Source organism: Centruroides sculpturatus, unplaced genomic scaffold (assembly GCF_000671375.1).
Source record: "Centruroides sculpturatus isolate CEXI.00-Female unplaced genomic scaffold, Cexi_2.0 scaffold1158, whole genome shotgun sequence".
In the NCBI taxonomy this organism is placed as follows: Eukaryota; Metazoa; Arthropoda; class Arachnida; order Scorpiones; family Buthidae; genus Centruroides; species Centruroides sculpturatus.
The window spans coordinates 236109-255512 of record NW_019385302.1 but is presented as its reverse complement, the minus strand read 5'-3'; the positions used below and the strand labels follow the sequence as shown (position 1 = coordinate 255512).

At 43.4% G+C, this 19404-nt stretch overlaps 1 protein-coding gene across 1 annotated transcript in view; it reads right to left on the bottom strand.

Annotated features, from left to right (window-relative positions):
• LOC111637379 (rap guanine nucleotide exchange factor 6-like) overlaps nt 1-19404 on the bottom strand; it is an 88479-nt gene that overhangs the window by 14328 nt on the left and 54747 nt on the right. Inside the window, exons 6-12 of the mRNA XM_023382853.1 lie at nt 8598-8673; nt 2673-2843; nt 1903-2118; nt 970-1071; nt 701-891; nt 385-607; nt 147-308 (exon numbers count right to left, since the gene is read on the bottom strand). Of these exons, the coding sequence (XP_023238621.1) occupies nt 147-308; nt 385-607; nt 701-891; nt 970-1071; nt 1903-2118; nt 2673-2843; nt 8598-8673 (1141 nt within the window). The remainder of the gene's footprint in view (nt 1-146; nt 309-384; nt 608-700; nt 892-969; nt 1072-1902; nt 2119-2672; nt 2844-8597; nt 8674-19404) is intronic.

Sequence of the window (19404 nt, the reverse complement as noted above, 5' to 3'; positions counted from 1 at the left end):
ATGTGGTACCCGGTGAGGTTCTCACCAGACAAGTGCTATTTACCCGCAGGTTATTTATATTATTATTATTATTATTATTATTAAATTTATAACTTTAAATAATAATTAAAAAATATATATTTTTAAATTTAAAATATGAATTTTACCTTATCTCTGAGTAAAGGATCGCCAAACCAAAGGAGAAGATGATCAGATATTACGGTTGTGGGAAAAATAAATATCCTTTGAGTCAACAAAAAATCTTCCACGTAACCAGGATCCATAGCGTTATCTTCTACCAGATGAGCCATCATCCTTTCAATGGTTCCCTGTTTGTCATTTGATTAAAATTAGTTTTCAACTTTTTCTTTGATGATGATAAATAATTTATTAATGCAGTATTACTCTTATGACAACGTGACCCCTTCGGCTTCCTCCATCGAGAACTCTGTGTTCAGTTACCAGTACCACTTCACCATCTTCTTCCAGCTTTCTTGTGTTTTCTTCACCCTGATGTAAGATAGCATAATAATCATTTTGTGCAATGCACACAAACTGGCAGTCATCAACTTTTGTCCTCATCACGCCCTGATGATACATTTTTTCCATGGTCGGCATGATCCCAAAGCTATATTTTTAAAGTATATAAATTTATAATTTTAATAATATTTTACCTTCTGTTCTATCAGTATCAATACTATCTATTTTGAAAAATACTAACCTGTCTCCAACATGGAGTTCCTGTAATGTTCCATCTGGAAATTCAATCTCTACATGCCCATTTATTATCACAGACCAAGAATCTAACTCCTCGCCATCATTTAATACTATCGTTCCTGCTTTTTCTACTACTGCAAAAACCATTACGGCACATAATGCTCTTCTTACAGCAAGTGTCATATTAGCAAATGGCTAAAATAAAATTAACACAAATTTATTTTTTCCCCATTCTTAATACTCTTTCCATCAATAATGTTATAACTAACATACTGGTAAATGCTGTAGCTCAAGTAATACTTCAATATCATCATCAGTTCGATCGCATGGCTCTTTTTCTAAACATTCTCTTAAAGGATCTCTAATGGGAAGGCTCTGAAAGTAATCATATCTACATTTTACAAAATAAATTTAAAATTGAAAACTATTCTAATCCACACAGTTTACTTTTATTTTAAAGTAAAATCACACATCTTTCATATAAAGTTTGACAAAATTAAATAAAAAAATTTTTCATAAAAATGAAAATAATTATTTATCAAATTTTACAAATAAAATGTAACTTCAGCACATTCAAAAAATGGCAAGTTAAATGTATTTATCTTTATTTATCATCAAGAGGAATAGGAACAATTTTTTTTAATAATTCAATACTTTCACAGAACTATTACTAATAAAGTTTACAACGTTGGGATTTGAAACCATTTCTGATATCTGCTGCCCATGCAAAAGCCAGAGGAAATTCCATAAATCAACTCAAATATTTGTAAGCCATATTGGAAGAATTATTAAGTGAACACAAATCAAGTATATGTAGTTACGATGGCTCGAACTGCTTTTGATGGCTAAGTAATTGATGGCTTTTAAAAGCTATTTCGGCTCCCTGCTTCTACCAACTAATCTTCCTTTATCACAGATGTGGCTTAAGTTTTCTTGGAAAGACTTTGCACTTTTAACTACAATAGATTTTTTCCCTTCCTACTATAATAAAATATGACACAAAATAAATGAAGAAGATAAATAAATTTAACTTCCATAATTACAAGAACAAAAGATTGATTTAAATTTGAAATAAAGTAGAATAAGGATTGTTTTAAATTAAACTGACTGTTGTTTGGGAGATGATTTAATTAAGCCACTAAGTGGAGTTTCAAGTAATAGTAACTAACAATATGTATATATAAATAACTAAATTTTTGTATTTACATCAATAGATTCTTCTTCTTCATCAGAATCAACAATGCCTTCAACCAAACCAGAAAGATCTACTTCTTGTTCATCCAGTGAAGATTGTGCGGACTGCATTGTGTCCGATCCGGAATATGCGGAAGAACTGTCACTGCTGTGAGAACTCCGGTTGGATTTCAGCAATGTTTCGTTTCGGTGCAACATTGTCTGCATTGGTTGGTAATCTAGATTTAACTAAATAGTATATTCAATATTAATTTTCTCATAGTGATAGGCCTACATGCAACATTATTTTAAATAATGAAGATTTTTATTTATAATTAATATATAATAAATTTGAGGAATAAATTCAGTTTATTTCATAAAAAAGTTAAAAGATCTCAAAAAATTGTTAGTAATTTTTCTTAGCCCAAATGGTAATTGTGATTAAGTGGATGCTATTTACATAATAACATCAAATTTAGGTCATAAGAAGTTGCATCATTATGCATCAAAATTACCAGAAAAAAACTAATTTCTTGGTTATTCAGAAGAAAGATATAACATTCTCTTTAATGATAACTAATACATTAACTTTTCATGATTGTGTTTATGACAAAAGAGTAATCGGAGTTTCTTGTTAAATAATATTAATTTTTTATTTTATTTTATTCAATCCAGGAATAAGAAAAAAATTACTTCTTTTCTATTGTAATTTGTTAATTAGGCATACAAAACATAAGAATAATGTTTTATTTTTCTTTTAATATTTCTGACAAGTGTGATGTGTAAAGATTCAAATACTAAACCTGTAAGTGTCGTAAATGTTGATCTTCGAAGCTACCCAAATGCACGTGCTGTCTGGAATCTATGGCAACAGATACTTCTTCTTGCTCCAAAGCCAGCAACTTCTCCAAATTCATAGTCGTGCATGACTGACGTTGACCGGGTCGCATCAGCTGGACATCCGGATAATCAATCTGAAAGAAATATGCAATAAAAACGTTACGACCCACCATTGGACTTAATATCCCACTCGAAAAGAAACCTTATCCAAAGTACACTTCTCCGCATGGTAACGGAGAAGGAGGGAGAACAACGCGAACGGATTTACTCTCTTGGTAATGGATTTTTGTATTATAGGACCAAAAAAAAAAATATGCTATAAAATTTCTCATAAAAGTTATTATTCTTCTAGACAAATAAATGATAAAAATAAATTACAAAGTATCGGGGAGCAATAAAAACTTCATAAAATGAACCTTCCCCCCACCGCACCCAGAAAATTCCAAGCCCCACCATAAACACCCAGAATACATCATAAATTAATTAAAATAATTAGAGGATGGAAAAATTTCAGAGTGAAAGATTCAACTGGGGTATTGATTACCCAATAAAGTATATTGGCCCATCTAATCAATTTTCGACATCGACACTTTAAAGAATTACATTCGATTAAAGGCAAAGTAAACTTTAAAAGTAAAACACAGAACCTGTTAACACTCAACATTACTCCATTAATTGCACGTCGTCACGTTTACAGAAAGAAATTATATAAAAAAAATAATAATAAAGTCGAAAAGCTTCCCCAAACATCACTAATACTACATTAAATTACCATATCGACCGAATTAACCAATCGGATGGCGATTTACCATAAATTCAAATTCAACACGTCACGCGGCACGAGTTATTTGGCGGATTAATAATAACTGGGCATGCGTGAGAAGTAAACAAACCGTCGGCCATCTTGAGAATCGGCATCGGTCCGGAGCAAATTCCTTTCGTCGTTACTTAAATCATCGTCCGTTTTCTAGACGGTCACGTGTGTAAATAAATAAACGTCAACCCGAGGAGCGATTATTTGCGTTACAGCCGTACATTGGCGTCGAAGGACAGATTTTTGTAGGCCAAGGCGAGGACGACGCCCCAAATTCTTCAAAACCGAGCCAAGAATTTACCAGTAAATTGCCACAATTCGTTCATTCGAGCATAAAAAAACTTCCGCCGTCTTCGATCGCGGATGCAAATCGACTCTCCGCCACTCAAAATTTGACACAGAAAAAAGAAAACGCGGACAAGATGGCGGAAGCCTTCTCGTGTTTTTTTTTTTTTAAATATACACATGATTTAATTCCCTCGAATTAAACAGTTAAAAGCGTCGATTAGTCGGGAAACACTACTACTATTCTCCATCTTAAACGACTTAACTAGATAATTGCATGTCGAGTTATGTTCGAGGAGAATAAAATAAAATTTCGATCTGCCGGATAATCGAAGACGTTCGTCAACAGCGAGAGACGTCACGGATAATCATCGAGTGGGATTTTTAATTTTGTTTCCACAAATAGCCGTAAGGGGCACGCCAATCAATCGGATTAAAAAGCATTTTTTTTATTTTTTTAAATAAATCTTTTCTGGACGTGTCGAGAAATTCTGTTAACTTTTTTTTAAACTGTCAAAGAGATTTTGGAAATTGAATTTTCATGGCAAACTAAATAGTCGGGGGAGAGGAAAACGCTGCGCTAAATCGAGATTATTAGAAACAGGGAGAAAAATCACCCCCAGATATCGGAGGAAAAACCACTACAGAGTCATAAATATGCAGGAGGTTAGAATCGTTAAAAAAGCGTTTAAATTCAAATTATCCAATTAGGTAATTGCCCGGGGCGAGCATGCGCGGTATACGCTGGCGCAGAGGAAAGGGTTGCCACATTTCCCGTTTTTTTTTTTGTTTCAGTCAAAACAATTTAATAAAAGACGAAGCGATCCGGATTAGGAACGAAAATGTTAATAAAGAGAAATAAAATTCTATGTTTAAAAACTGCGGGAGGGTCGACGTTAGTCGGGTAAACGGATAATGACCAAAATCCGGTCGCTTGGCAACGGGTAGGTAACATTTCGATCCGGCGGGGAGGAGAATGCCCGCGATTAATTTTAGAGACGGGAGGACGAGTCCGAGAGAAAGTCGCTTTTAGCATACCTGAGAGATGCGTGACGATTGTTAGTCTCGTCTTCCGGAAGATCCCGTTCACCTAGTGACTTACCTGAGACCGGGATGAAAGATTACTTCAGGTACCACCTACGCGACCACCCCCGACGGAGGTTGCCACGACGACCGGCCGGGTTTACCGCGACAAAATTCGCAATGTTTTTTTTTTTTTTTTCTTTTCTATCCGGGACGCAAAACACGGCGACAATACACAAGTTTCTATCCGGCTATTCATTCATTCATTAACGACACGCACTTCCCGTTTCCGCTCCCTCGCTTCCCGTCATTCAACTTTCGGAAATTGTTAAAAGGAAACGAGCAACAATTAGCGATTTTTTTTGGACGAGCAGAAACGGCGACGCGACATCGCGTCGCTTCTCGTTTCTGGAAACGAAACAAAAACAATCTCCGAGGTTTCTTAGAAGAGAGGAAGAAGTCAATCGAAGATGGACTCGTCCTCGCCACTTAATACGCAAATAACGACTTACGTCACTCCCCGGCGAACTACTACTTGCTTATTTTATTATATTTTTTTAAGAGAACGAAACTGTTTCTGTCGAGATCGCTATCCTTCTGGCGACCTTCGCCAATCGTTTTCGAGGGAAAAGGGGTGCTACGACGCGCGCGCCGGCAGCCAAAAAATGAAGACGGGTCAGACCGTCGCCACTTTAAAACCGTATCTTCCGTTTATAACACAGAAATGCGCCGTGTTTTTCCATTTATTTATGTTTGTTCCGGGATAAGAGCGTACATTAGTACGACGTTAACGATGGAAAACCAAACTTACCCCAGTTAGCTCGCGCCTTCAAAATCGAGTGGGCGGATCGTTCTCCCTTCACCGGGTCAGAGGTCGCATTCAATCGCAGCATCCACGCGCGTGTTCTTGTCCACATACGACGAACGACGGCATCGACATCGCCGCCCGAAAACACACGCAACGTCCCGTTATCGAAGGCCGCGCTACATCCACTCGTTTACGTCCGGTTAGGCCAGTCATTCGGTTACGTCACGAAACCGCTTCCTCTTACTTAACGCCTCCGGTGGCCAAGGAGCGAATCTCGAGATTTTCGTCACCTCGCGCAGAGTCGACTTCCGTAAATTTCGGGATCACGCCAGCTACAGACTCGGGTTCGACCCATCGAAGCTTAAAACAATATTAAGAATGTCGCTTTCGTAATCGCCTCTCGCTATCGCTATCTTCTTTTAAGTGCTCGGAAGGAAACGCTTCCGGAAGAGACTCGCTATCTTTATAGCTTTCGGTCTAACCCTTCACCTTTTAATGGACTTTTCCAAGTAGCCCAGAACGATAAAGTGACCTTTTAAATTCGCCAGGAATACTTTACTCGCCAGGAAGTATCGGCGAGAGCGATAAAAAAAAAAGTCTTTCTAGTTAGGACGACCGGTCCACAGGTTAATTGCGGCAACACCCCGGGACACCAACCCATAACCTAAATATCTAGATCGCTCGACGTTCGACAACTTTCGGTCTGGAAGAAATGTAGGGAAAAATCTACATAATTTAGGGAAAATCGTAGGGAATTTCTTACGTACTTCTTCGTTAAAGTAAGGCGATGGTCAGTCGGGTATTAGGGAAAATTTTACTAAGGCGTGATAGAAGTAAAAAGGAGGATTTCCCCCTCAAAACTTCCTTTCGTCCGCTAGCGGCTCTTGAGGTAGGGAGAAGAGATCCACGTCTTTCGTGACTCACGCTCTTTCACTGGTTCGGAGTTCCCGGCCGGTTTCCATGGAAACAGGCAGGTGTTGATGCCGAGGGAAAGTGAGATGACCACGCGCCCGGATAGAAAAATAATCGAAGGAAAACGAAGCGCTTGTAAAATTCGATTATCGATTTGCTATTAGCGAGATGTTCGATAGGAGCGAGAAGAGAGAGAGAGAGAGAGAAAAAGTAGAAAACAGTTATCGCTGTCCGTTCCGGCGGTTAATGGGCGCATCCATCATCGTAATCGATTCTTCTTTCTTTAAAGGTGGTTAATTAATTACTTTTGCAAAGGTTTTTTAACCGGGTACTCGGTTTACTCAAGTGTCTATCGACAGATTTACTCGACTAATCCGCTTGTACTTCGGTTCTCGGGGGAGAGGAAGCATTCTTTTCTTTTTTTTTAAATCATTCGACGACGAAAAACCGAAACGTTTCGCAATGTCGACTCTGGAATTTAACCTTCTAAATCTGTTAATCTTTATTTTCTTGTTTTCGGAGGCGAAACCCGTACTTCGCTTCCTCTACCACGTTCATTGTCATCTTTTATGTCCTTTACTTACGACTTTACACCCTTACATTTTTAAATAATTCGCAGTTTATAACCTTTACGCATAATCTAACCTTGATGCATTTTTTACGGGGTTTTCGCCAGTTACTTCTCTTAATTACTCTTACGTTTTTACAGTAAAGTTTCCTAATTTTTGTTTCTTTTTACGGTCTGTAAAAAACGATGTGAAATACGCAAATACACTCGCACGCATCATCTAACTTTACAGATCTCTTCGGAAAGTTTCGCACTCCCTGACATTTTTTAGTTACGTTTAAACACCTCGAAACACTGTAAGTGGGCGAACGTGGCTCGTTCCCTTGTGTTTCCGATCCTTTACACCTGTCTCTCGTTCAGACGTTAACGTTTCACTCACGTTTTATCATTTTTACACGTACTTCGAAACCTTTACGTCGCGACCTTTCGAACTCCTCGCACGCAATTAGCCACTTTAACGTCGTTCGGTAATAAACTTCGTCGTATTAGAATGGCTATTGTGGGTTAGCCGAAAGTTCGACCCCGGCTCGTTAATGTTCCTAATTGGATACGAATTGCCACCGCGCGCGATGGAGCGAGTGCAGAAGGGGGGGGGGGTTGTCACCGTTTGCTCTCGCGTATCCCCGATTAATCATTCTCCGGCCACGGACCGGATTCACGAAAATAACTGGCGTAAGACCCGGATGGTGGCGCGCGGTTGTCACACCATGGGAAGAACAATAGAATTCTTCTAAAATCGGCTCCCCGCTACGCTTGTCAAGTATCCAAAAACCGAATTGTGTTAGCATCTTTCTCGCTATCTCAAGGATTATATTTAGAGGCGCAACATTAAACCGCTTAACGACCGGTCGAGGTTTCGAGCCGGGCAAGCAATTACTCCGTTCGACGGACGGTGACGCAATCGGGTCCGTCACCCCTCGGACGGTCCCCCGTAGAACTCTCGGGTGCAACCGGGCGAGATTACGTCCGGAAGCGAACGAGAGTAAACTAATAAAGAAACAGCATCGGTTCTCCTCTACGCTAAATCTTCTAACCCCCGGGGTGGTGCGGAATGACAAATTACTCGCTTAATGCGAGTGACGTCGACGTCGATACGCGGTCGCATCGACGATTCTTCGTATGTCCCGAAGGCAGGACGAAACGGAGAGTTTGGATCGAATTAGAGGCAACGAGGCGGAAGCCACTCGGATAGACGCTCGTCCTCGGGGTAAGAGGAAAATTAAAGGCAACTTCCACCTGAGAATATTACACAAAAAGTAAGGGCAGACGAACGGATTTAGAGCGTCAGCAATGGAGAAGCGGTCCGAACGGCCTCGCCGCCGCGGCGAAGGGCACAGAGCCAAAACGATCAGATTCTAAAGATAGAATAAGTGCGGTTAAATATCCCCGTAATTGTCTCTCGGTGGGTAAAGTCGACGTGGGAGGGCGGGAGGATGGCAACTCGTAAACAAAGAAAAAAAAGTGCAGCCAATACTCACCACGATCATCTCGGAAGGCTCCAGGATGAGGCATTCGTTAACCCTTCTTCCGCTTCCTCCGGACCTTTTGCCGAAACTGCAAAGATACAAAAGACAGAAAGTGTAAGGTGAAATAGTTCTAGTTTTCGGGATGGAAGAAAAGCAGAAAGAGGGCACCTCCGAAACCGGTTGCTGGCCTTCAGCTCGGCCAAGACCAAATCCATTTTGGACTTAGACATCTTGGCTTTTCCCTGCCTGCCCGATACCCCTTCGGATACAAAATGGTGACGTCGTCGGGGACGTTTTGTAAACGATGACGAGAGAGGAGGCCATCCACGCGCGAGTCGTCGACGCAACGCCGGCCGAGACCCAACGAATTTTAAGAAACGGCGGCGGGATGGCGTGACGTCGCGTCTTTCTTTCTCTCTCCCACGGTCCGTCACGTGAGCGTCCGGGGGTGTAGAAAATGGTTCGAGAGCGCTCGGTCGTGCCCGTAGACGGACCCGAGTTCGACTGCTCGGGGCCAAACGGAGGGACGGAAGGAGTGTGGGCGAAGGTGGCTCCGTCTGGCAACGTCGTCTTTAACTAACGGGGAGGAGGTGTGGTCGGACGGGTTGGGTCGCTCGCGCCGGCTCCGACCCGATTAATAATTAAGCCAAAGAGGACGGCGGTCTTTACTTTAACTCAACGTTCGAATCCGTTAAACCGGTGCGACCGATAAATCACGATCGGGCCGATGCGCGCCCGTTCCTTAGCAGGTGTGGGGCTTATCGACCCGTTTCCACGCGACGAACGTCGTAAAAACGCCGAGATGCTAAAAACGGGGCGTGGTGCCGGTCTCGGTGATCGATGAGCCCGGATCACGAAAGAGGGCACCGCCGGGTTCGTGCTCTCCCTCCGACTCGACCCCCGATGCAATTTGCCACATCGAACGACCGCTCGTCTTTTTCTCCTATCGTATCGATGGTCCCCACGCCCTTCAACGAATTTGGTGGGTGGCGACTATTTATCCGCCCGGGGCCTTTGTTGTCCTACTCTGCACGGTCCTCCTCCAACTTAATCGGGAGTAAACTATTTATCCGCTAGGTGGCCGATGACGACGAGTTTCCCCGTGTCTGGCAACTTCGAACCGAATTCGGAACTATAATGGCCGCTCGTCCGATTAACGTAATTATTTCTCGGTAGAAATTCCTATTTAAAACATAATTATATACTCGCTTAAGTTTCGGTATTACATTTAAAATATTTTCGAACACTTAATTACATTAAAAATCCAAATAATGGAGTTTCAATAATGGGCATAACATTACGGCTCTTATTTATTTAACTTTAAATTTCTTTACGAAGTGCCGATAACTGTAATAATCCGTATAACTCACGTAACGTGAATCCGCCGCCATTTTCGCTCAGTTGGAAGTTATCTATCTGACGGGGGCGATAATTTATGCGCGTGTTCGACCTCCCCACGGTGCCGTAAAATTTTTTAACCGTTACGAATCCAGTTCGTCCGACTATTTACGGCAAAAAAAAAAAAAAGAAAAAACTATTTAACCGACAGGGAGTCGGGTTCATCCATCAAACCACCAACAGTTTCGAAGCGTGGTCACCAAACTCAGAGGAATTTCATCCGAAATTTGAAAGTCGCTCCGACGATTACCGGAATTGCATTAAGCAGAAAGGAAAGCGTAGAAGTACAGTCGACCCCCCTATAACAATGTTGATAATTCCGTTTTATATGAATTCCATGTTGTACGAGTCACTTAGATTTTACAAATACGTGTTCCGGGCTGTGAACGGCTCAAGTATTTGTAAAATCTAAGTGACTCGTACAACATGGAATTCATATAAAACGGAATTATCAACAGTGTTATATCGGGACTCGTGGATAATACTGGTGGGTGTTCTTCGGAGGCATCCGAACGTGGCCAAGGTCAGGCGGACGAAATGTCTAAGCCACCGGTAACGAACGGGAGAAAGTGGTAGCGAAACAATCGCCAATCGTCATTATTTTTAACGAGCAAAAAATTTATCGTCCGGCCGACTTCTCAACTAGTAAATCGGCGGATCCTACTTACGTTAGAATGCAAAGGGTGCCAACGGCTACACCCTCCCTTCTGACGACCAACGGCCATTTTTCTTCCGAATCGATACCGTTAATTATTATCTCTCTATCGAGTTTTAGCTTTAAAATGGAATTGCGGATTAAAAAAAGCGGGTTAGGTGTCGATCCGGCCGAAAGTCGGACTTCGGGTTATCGATACGCCGGGAGAAAATGGCACCAGCGAATTTTTGCGCTACGGTTTTTGACTAATTAAAGGAAGCGAAGAGGATAAACGCCCGGGGAAAACAAGAAATTTCTATTATTGCTTAATCCGAAAAGCCTTTAAGAGCCGAGACCAGAAAGAGGTTCTCTTTTCTAATTACTTATTCAAATAGGCTATACTGGTGGTGGAGAATCACTTTCCATCTCTCTCCGCATCTCGTCCAACGTTTCCAAATACAATAAACTGGCAAAAACTGCAGTGGCCTTTTTTTTTTACGAGGTGGACACCGCCAGAAATTTCGGAGGCCAAGCACGAGAGGATGCAAAGCGGCACCCGGCGAAAAGTCAAAACTCTCGTCTCCGAATCTTGTCGCACCCTTGGTCGTCGAAATGAAACAAAAGTCCGCAAGGCGGTGTTCTTCTCGGAGTGGCGACCCGAGACGACCGCGTCGCTTCGCCGATTCGGAGGTATTTGAAAACATTCAATTAGCCGCGCCACTTACGAGACGTCCCACTATAGGACGGAGTTCGAATCCGAACTCTTCGGATTTAAACCTAAGCGATTCTCACGCTCCAAGCGCCTACTTACGAAACCGTCGCGACCGAAAGCGAAAGAAACATCTTCTAAACCAGGGGAATGTCGAAAGCCTTAAAAAACGACTGGTTTCCCACAATAGAGGAATTTGTTGCGTCTGCGGTTACCCATTCTATCGGAAGATTATCCGAAATGTAGCCTGTGGGGGAGGAGAAACGCGCCGGCGGCCGCGTCTCTCCTCCTAAACGTTTTATTATGTTAAAAAGGAGACAGAGTTTTCCTCCCCCAAACTCGGATTTGATAAGGAAAGAAGAAAAGAAAGACTACCAAACCGTTACCATTTGCATCTCCGTTTAAACCAAGCTGCACGAGGAAGGCGCCACCCTATGCGCAATTCATTTTTTCTTTCTAATGGCGATTTGCCGAAACATTCCGAAGCCGCTAACGCGTTAGCTGGTCCGTGCGAGGAGGAGGAGGAGGAGCAGCAGCAGCAAATTACAGCCCCCCCGAAACAGTAATAAAAAAGTAGAATGACGTTTAACTAGGTCTTCCTTATTGAAACCCATCGGTCAAACTTCTACAGTAACAAAGACCTTAATCTAATCGGAGTCGAAGGACGAGTCCAAACGTCGTAGGCGTCGCTCCCGGCTATAACCCCCGAGTTTCTCGCCCCCTCCCAGGCCCGGAAAAACTGATTATCCGATAAATATTAAACGAGACCCGCGGGGAGCACCGCGTTGAATAATTCCGAAACCCGGACTCCACCCATCTTCCCGAAGACCCGAGGTGATTTATGGAAGAGCCAAACGCGCGCCACGCGCCGTCGGTACAGGTGAAAGTGACGACGTCCCCCGAGATCTTCCTCTCGTTTAAGGTCGCCCGGCCGACTTATTCGGTGTAGAAGGCCGGAAAAAAATAAAAAATCTCGCCGCTCGCCGGGTACTAATAAAATCGCTTTTACCGTCACCTCGTAGCGCCGGGGGAGAGGTTACGCGCCACCCGTTGGCTTTTACGACCCCGCTAAATCCGTCGGAGAAGCGGACGTAACTGGGTTACGGCCCGGCGCGCGGTCATCTCGTGCGATTTAACGACCCCGACTTAACGTCGAATATCCATATCGGTTAAGAGAGAGGAGTGTCGTAAACCCTTACGACGGGGTATTCGGCTGCGTCGCATCGGGGTGGCGCGAGAGAGGTCGAACAGATGCGAAACGCGTCCCGGGTCACCGGGCGAATCGAAGGATAATAAAGCGGGATAACGAGGAGGGCGTCGGGTCGAGCCAGCCGTCGTTTTACATAAAAGTAATCAATTTTTTATCCCCGCCGACTGCATCCGTAGGGTGGAAGGACAGATGTTACGAGCGCGCACAACGGAGTCGCATATGCCGCGGCATCGCCCCGGAGGTGGACTTTTTATGCGCGCCATTTCCTAAGAAATTTTCCAAATATGCAATAACCAACCACGGCGGAAGTAAACAAAGTGTCTCTCTCCCCCGCGAAACGTCGATCGGTAACGACGTAACTTCCTGTGGCGCGTTACGTGTTATTCGGTCGCATACGACAGTTGTTAGAGCGGGAACAATAAAACCCGAGACAATAGCGCGACTACATCGGAGGATATCGTTTTCTAATTCGATTAACCCCTTTTGTTGGTGTCGCCAGATACGGGACGATGGGTGCTCCGGGAGTTAACAGATGCCCTCCTCCCCGTAAAAAACTATTAGTGGCAGATGTTGCTGGGAATAAGCGCAATCCAAACGCTTTTATTAGAAAACAGATGGCGCGCAATCCGGCCGGTCTATCAAAAAACGGGACCCATTTTATTCCTATTCCGTTTCCTCGCCCCTCCTTTGAAATACGGTAAGGGGGACCAANTAACAATTTTTTAATAAAAAAATAAATTAATAAATCATTTTAGAATATTTATTTTTATATTAGAAAGCGAACCAATTAATTCTGCTAACAAATAAACTTCAAGCATGCAAAATAAATTTTGCTACACAAGGATCCACAAAATTTATAAGTTTGTATACACAAAATGTTTTCAATGTATGACACTCAAATTTGTTTAAAAATGACATACCAAAAATAAACATTATTGAAAGATAAGAGTTTATATACATTAATTAATCGCACAAGCTAAATGCTCTCACTATAATTACATGCAGAAGAATTAAAAATAAAGCATAGAGCCATCAATCACTCTTTCGAAAGTAGGTAGAACAACCAGTTTGAAGTGACGGGCAGACTGCTGAGATCGAGGACGAATCTCATGCCTACGTTATTAATTCTTAATTAGAACGTAATGCAAATTTTCCAAATTAAAAATGTGCTTACTTCTTTTTCTAAACTGGCTTCAAATTTTTCTAAGAATTCCATCATTTCTGGATCCATTTCAAAGTCCGTAAAGTGATTATTTACCCAGAGAAGCACCACTCTTGTCACCTGAAACATTAAGAAATAATTAAAATGATACATGATATTGATAAGGAATTAAATTTTAATATAATTTTTATAACTTTATCTCAGAATCAAAATAAATTTACTTTTTAACATTTCAAAAATTTTTACCAAACTTTCGTTACAAAAATATGATTATATAAAGACACTAAACACACCTTACACACTTTTCCAGCAATTAAATTTAGTTAAACATTTTTGGCCTGATTAATAAGTCTTTGTCAAGTTTTTATTAAATAGAAATTTTATCTTTGGACTTTATTCCAAAAATAGATTCTCTGAAAACCTGACAAAGGCTTATTAATCAAGCCGAAAACATTTGTTTTAATTAAATGTAATTGCTAGAAAAGTATGTAAGGTATGTGTAGGATCTTTATATACTGTAGAAGTTCCAGCTTCAACTATTATTGAAAAAATATAATTTGCAAATATAATAATTTTATCATTCCTTTTATTATTTTTTAAAATTAAAACCTGATCACTGTTTTACCATTTGCTAATATAATATTAAAAGTATATGGTTTATAGTTTCTTGTTCCTAATTTTGAAAAACTTTGCAATTTATACATTAGATCAGTGATTCTCAAACTTTTTCGATCCACCGCCCCCTTTGTTCCATAAAGTTATACCCAACGCCCCCTAACCCATTTTCTCTCGTGTGAGAAAAGGATTGGAAATATTCTTAGGAAAACTTTTCTATGAATCTCANCTGGTCCGTGCGGAGGAGGAGGAGCAGCAGCAGCAAATTACAACCCCCCGAAACAGTAATAAAAAAAGTAGAATGACGTTTAACTAGGTCTTCCTTATTGAAACCCATCGGTCAAACTTCTACAGTAACAAAGACCTTAATCTAATCGGAGTCGAAGGACGAGTCCAAACGTCGTAGGCGTCGCTCCCGGCTATAACCCCCGAGTTTCTCGCCCCCTCCCAGGCCCGGAAAAACTGATTATCCGATAAATATTAAACGAGACCCGCGGGGAGCACCGCGTTGAATAATTCCGAAACCCGGACTCCACCCATCTTCCCGAAGACCCGAGGTGATTTATGGAAGAGCCAAACGCGCGCCACGCGCCGTCGGTACAGGTGAAAGTGACGACGTCCCCCGAGATCTTCCTCTCGTTTAAGGTCGCCCGGCCGACTTATTCGGTGTAGAAGGCCGGAAAAAAATAAAAAATCTCGCCGCTCGCCGGGTACTAATAAAATCGCTTTTACCGTCACCTCGTAGCGCCGGGGGAGAGGTTACGCGCCACCCGTTGGCTTTTACGACCCCGCTAAATCCGTCGGAGAAGCGGACGTAACTGGGTTACGGCCCGGCGCGCGGTCATCTCGTGCGATTTAACGACCCCGACTTAACGTCGAATATCCATATCGGTTAAGAGAGAGGAGTGTCGTAAACCCTTACGACGGGGTATTCGGCTGCGTCGCATCGGGGTGGCGCGAGAGAGGTCGAACAGATGCGAAACGCGTCCCGGGTCACCGGGCGAATCGAAGGATAATAAAGCGGGATAACGAGGAGGGCGTCGGGTCGAGCCAGCCGTCGTTTTACATAAAAGTAATCAATTTTTTATCCCCGCCGACTGCATCCGTAGGGTGGAAGGACAGATGTTACGAGCGCGCACAACGGAGTCGCATATGCCGCGGCATCGCCCCGGAGGTGGACTTTTTATGCGCGCCATTTCCTAAGAAATTTTCCAAATATGCAATAACCAACCACGGCGGAAGTAAACAAAGTGTCTCTCTCCCCCGCGAAACGTCGATCGGTAACGACGTAACTTCCTGTGGCGCGTTACGTGTTATTCGGTCGCATACGACAGTTGTTAGAGCGGGAACAATAAAACCCGAGACAATAGCGCGACTACATCGGAGGATATCGTTTTCTAATTCGATTAACCCCTTTTGTTGGTGTCGCCAGATACGGGACGATGGGTGCTCCGGGAGTTAACAGATGCCCTCCTCCCCGTAAAAAACTATTAGTGGCAGATGTTGCTGGGAATAAGCGCAATCCAAACGCTTTTATTAGAAAACAGATGGCGCGCAATCCGGCCGGTCTATCAAAAAACGGGACCCATTTTATTCCTATTCCGTTTCCTCGCCCCTCCTTTGAAATACGGTAAGGGGAACCAAAAAAAAAATCTGTATAGAGACGTCGGTATAATATAGACTCGATAACAGTTATCGATGTCACAATAGAATCGCAATTTTTCCGACCCCCGCTCCCGTACCCGGTGCGTGGCACGCGCAACACCACCGGGGACGAAGGAGAAGCCAACATAATATAAAACTCGTTAAAATTAAGCTCGTCACCCGGGAAAATTTGCGGTGGTAAATAATTAGGAAAATACTAAAGAGTCACGGGCGTCGACGCCAATTTGGACCCGTTCTGACTCACCGATGTTTGGAAGATAGATAACAAATGATGAGTCACCGACGACGCCCACCCGGGGACCTTTCCGTGACCGAGATCTCACGCCACACCGGTGAGAGATGACGGCCACACCACACAACCCAATGTCTCTTAAGTAACTGCATACGGCGCGCACCCAATAACGAAGAAAAACCGAAAAGTTACGAGGACATCCGAAGCAAAATATCACACAACCACGGCCAATCCGGCGACTGAAATGGTACTAAACAAACACCGCGCAAGAGGATAGGTAAAATTGGGATTTCCCGTTTCCAATCGCCGGAAGAGCGATGAGTTTAGCGTTTTACGGAAACTGAACGAGGCACCGATCCCCCCCTTTGGACGTTCGTTGGGCTACGGCTCCATTATTTCCGGCATAATCACGGTCGCGTAACAAACACCATTGTCTGGATTAGGCAGCCTTGGGCGCACGAATAAAGACCATTTCCTTTGCGGGAAGAAGACAAAACCAAAGACGGCGATCAATTAGACACGTTTTTTTTTTTTCTATTTTCGAGTCTTTTCGCCCGGCGGATACCGAGAGGGCATCCTACCCATAACGGATTCGACCGGACCCGAAAAAATATTCCCGGGAACCGCTAGTCCGGATACGATAGCGGGTCATCCGGAGCGTTAGATCCAAGGCCTCAAAAGGTGGCTAACGGGGGTGGAACGTCGTTTCGTTCCTCGTCCCTTTCGCCGGAAGTGGCAAATTCATTTATTTTCCAAGTTTTGCGATTACCAGCAGATGCGGGACGGCACTCGATCCCGGACCCATCGGCCGAAATCGGGAATCGGATGGAGCGTCGAATGCTACTGTGACGGGAAAGTTTGTTCGTAGGATTACCAGTTGGAGAATTACCGCGGGAAAAATGACTATCAAAGCGGAGAACGATCGATAAGAAGCGTAAGAGAAAAGATTTGGCAGTTGGACGCCGGGACCTAAATAAAGCGAAAAGGCAACAACGAACGGAGCAAAAACCTGGGAGGAGAACTTACCATATCGAGAATCTCCTCTTAGTGACGGACGGTTTCTTGGCGCCCTCCTTGAACGAGCTATGCCTTCTCCCCAGGGCCTCCATATCCCGACCTTACGACCCCGGGTTACGATCGACCGCCGACCCGTTCGCCTTCGACATCGCCAATGATCGGGGTTGTGCCACCCGAGCGGCGTAAATCCACACGACCGACGGCAGCTCCCCTCGCGGCCGAAGAGCGAACTTATCCGAGCTACCCCCTCTGCTCCGGCAATAGATGAAATCTCACTCGATTAAATCGGACCGTTAGAGAAAATAGTTGGAATCTTCTATTCATCGTTCCCTCTTACGAAAAGTAAGAAAAGAAAACACTACTTATTTATAGAATTCCAGCGTTCTCGCTCCGCTAGAGTGTAAGAAAGCATCTGTGGTAATCCCAGATGTAACCGCGGATGTCGTAGGTTCCGATTTTGGCAATCTTTTTTTCTCCTCTCTCTCTCTATAAACATGGGGTAGAAAAAATGGAAACACTTTTCCTGGTCTTCGCTCGGAATTTCGTAAGCTCGCAACCGAACCCCGAGTCGGGTGGCATTTTCTAAAATTAGTAGCAACGAGACGAGTGGTCATCCGATACGAATGCCAATTCCGAGAAGTGGACGCGATCGCCGCGTAGAGGAAGGAAGAACGCATAAAAATCTCTTCTGAGAAACACTAAAATCTAACAGAACGGCCTGTCTGCTCTACTCCGAGACGAAAACAATAAAAGTCTCCGAAAGTCCACCAAAACTGAGCGTGCCGGAGTCGACAAATGCCATTAATTAAGAAGTTCCTTAACGCGCAATTATAAAATTCTTTTTCGCACTTAAAAGGGTGACGTGAAATTACGTAAGCCGTAAAGGGGGGGAAGAGCGTAAAAATATTCTGTAAAAACCTCAAAAATCTATGGGAAAACGGTCGGCGGATGCCCATTAAACCAAAGAATCGGTGGCATGTAAGGGAAATTAATCTGATTTATGAATCGTTGGTTGCGCGGTGCATCTAACTGCGTAATTCGCGAGTATGTGGCACATTAAACGTGATGCGAATCGCAATTAAATTGCTAAATCTGACGTTTTGCTTAAAAAAGAAGAAGAAAAAAGAATATGGCGTCGAAACTCTACCATCTCTAATTGTGCGTTACGTAACCCAAGTTTTTCTGACGCAACGACTAATCTAATTAGGAAGTCGGTGGTTTTAGTTAACCTCTCTATTCACGCTTCGACTCGACAAAAGCCCGGTATTGATGAAAGATTCACTGTTAACCCGGTTTTTCACTACTGCTTTCTACACGCCCCGACGATTCCCGGTGGGTCCATTTTTTGATTCCACACATCTAACTCTTAATTAAGGTCACCTGTTCGGGCTATACTATCGCGAGATCTCGTAGCGGTCGAGTTACTTTCGCCTCGCCCACGTCTGGTTTTAGACCCTTAACTACAAAAAGTGATTTTTGGTTCGACTGCCCTTTTGTCCGCCTAATCCCCCCTCCGAGACTTTTCCGCACCGTCGCTTCGTGCGTAACGGATCCTCCGGATGACGGGATTTAAAATACGTCACGAGCGTTTTTTATCTTGCGACGGGGTGAGTAGCCTTCTGATGTTTACGACGAGACCGTGTGACAATTTTCCTTAATTAATGACAATTAACCATTCCCAATTTGGGTCATCTCGTTCGAACGACCGCGACAAATCCGAAAGTTCTTTTCTCTTCGTCCATTTTTCCTGGCAACAAAACTTTAAGGGAGGGGGTAGAATTCCATTTGTGCTTTACTACTTTGGGTGCAGATAAGGATTCCATCCGGCGACAAGTAATTACAAGACTTGCGTGACGAGTCGGAGGTGCTGCGGCACGCCATCCCCCCCTTCTATCTCACGCGTTAAGCGATCGTCAAATCACCGTCTGCGCCTGCCCTTACTCACGGTTGGAAGTTACCATTCGGAAATGAAAGCGAAAATGCGGAAGCCACCTGGCAGGAAGAAATCTCCGGGTTTCCTCTAATGAGAAAGTTGCAGAGGTGGAGGAGGAGGAGGAAGCCTTTTTCCAAAGCTTAATCAAGCCGAAAAGCGCTAATGCGTTAGCTTAAGTAGTTAGCTGGCCATCCAACTTCTTCCTAAATCCCGATACCTCCTGTCGGAAATGATCGGATTTTAA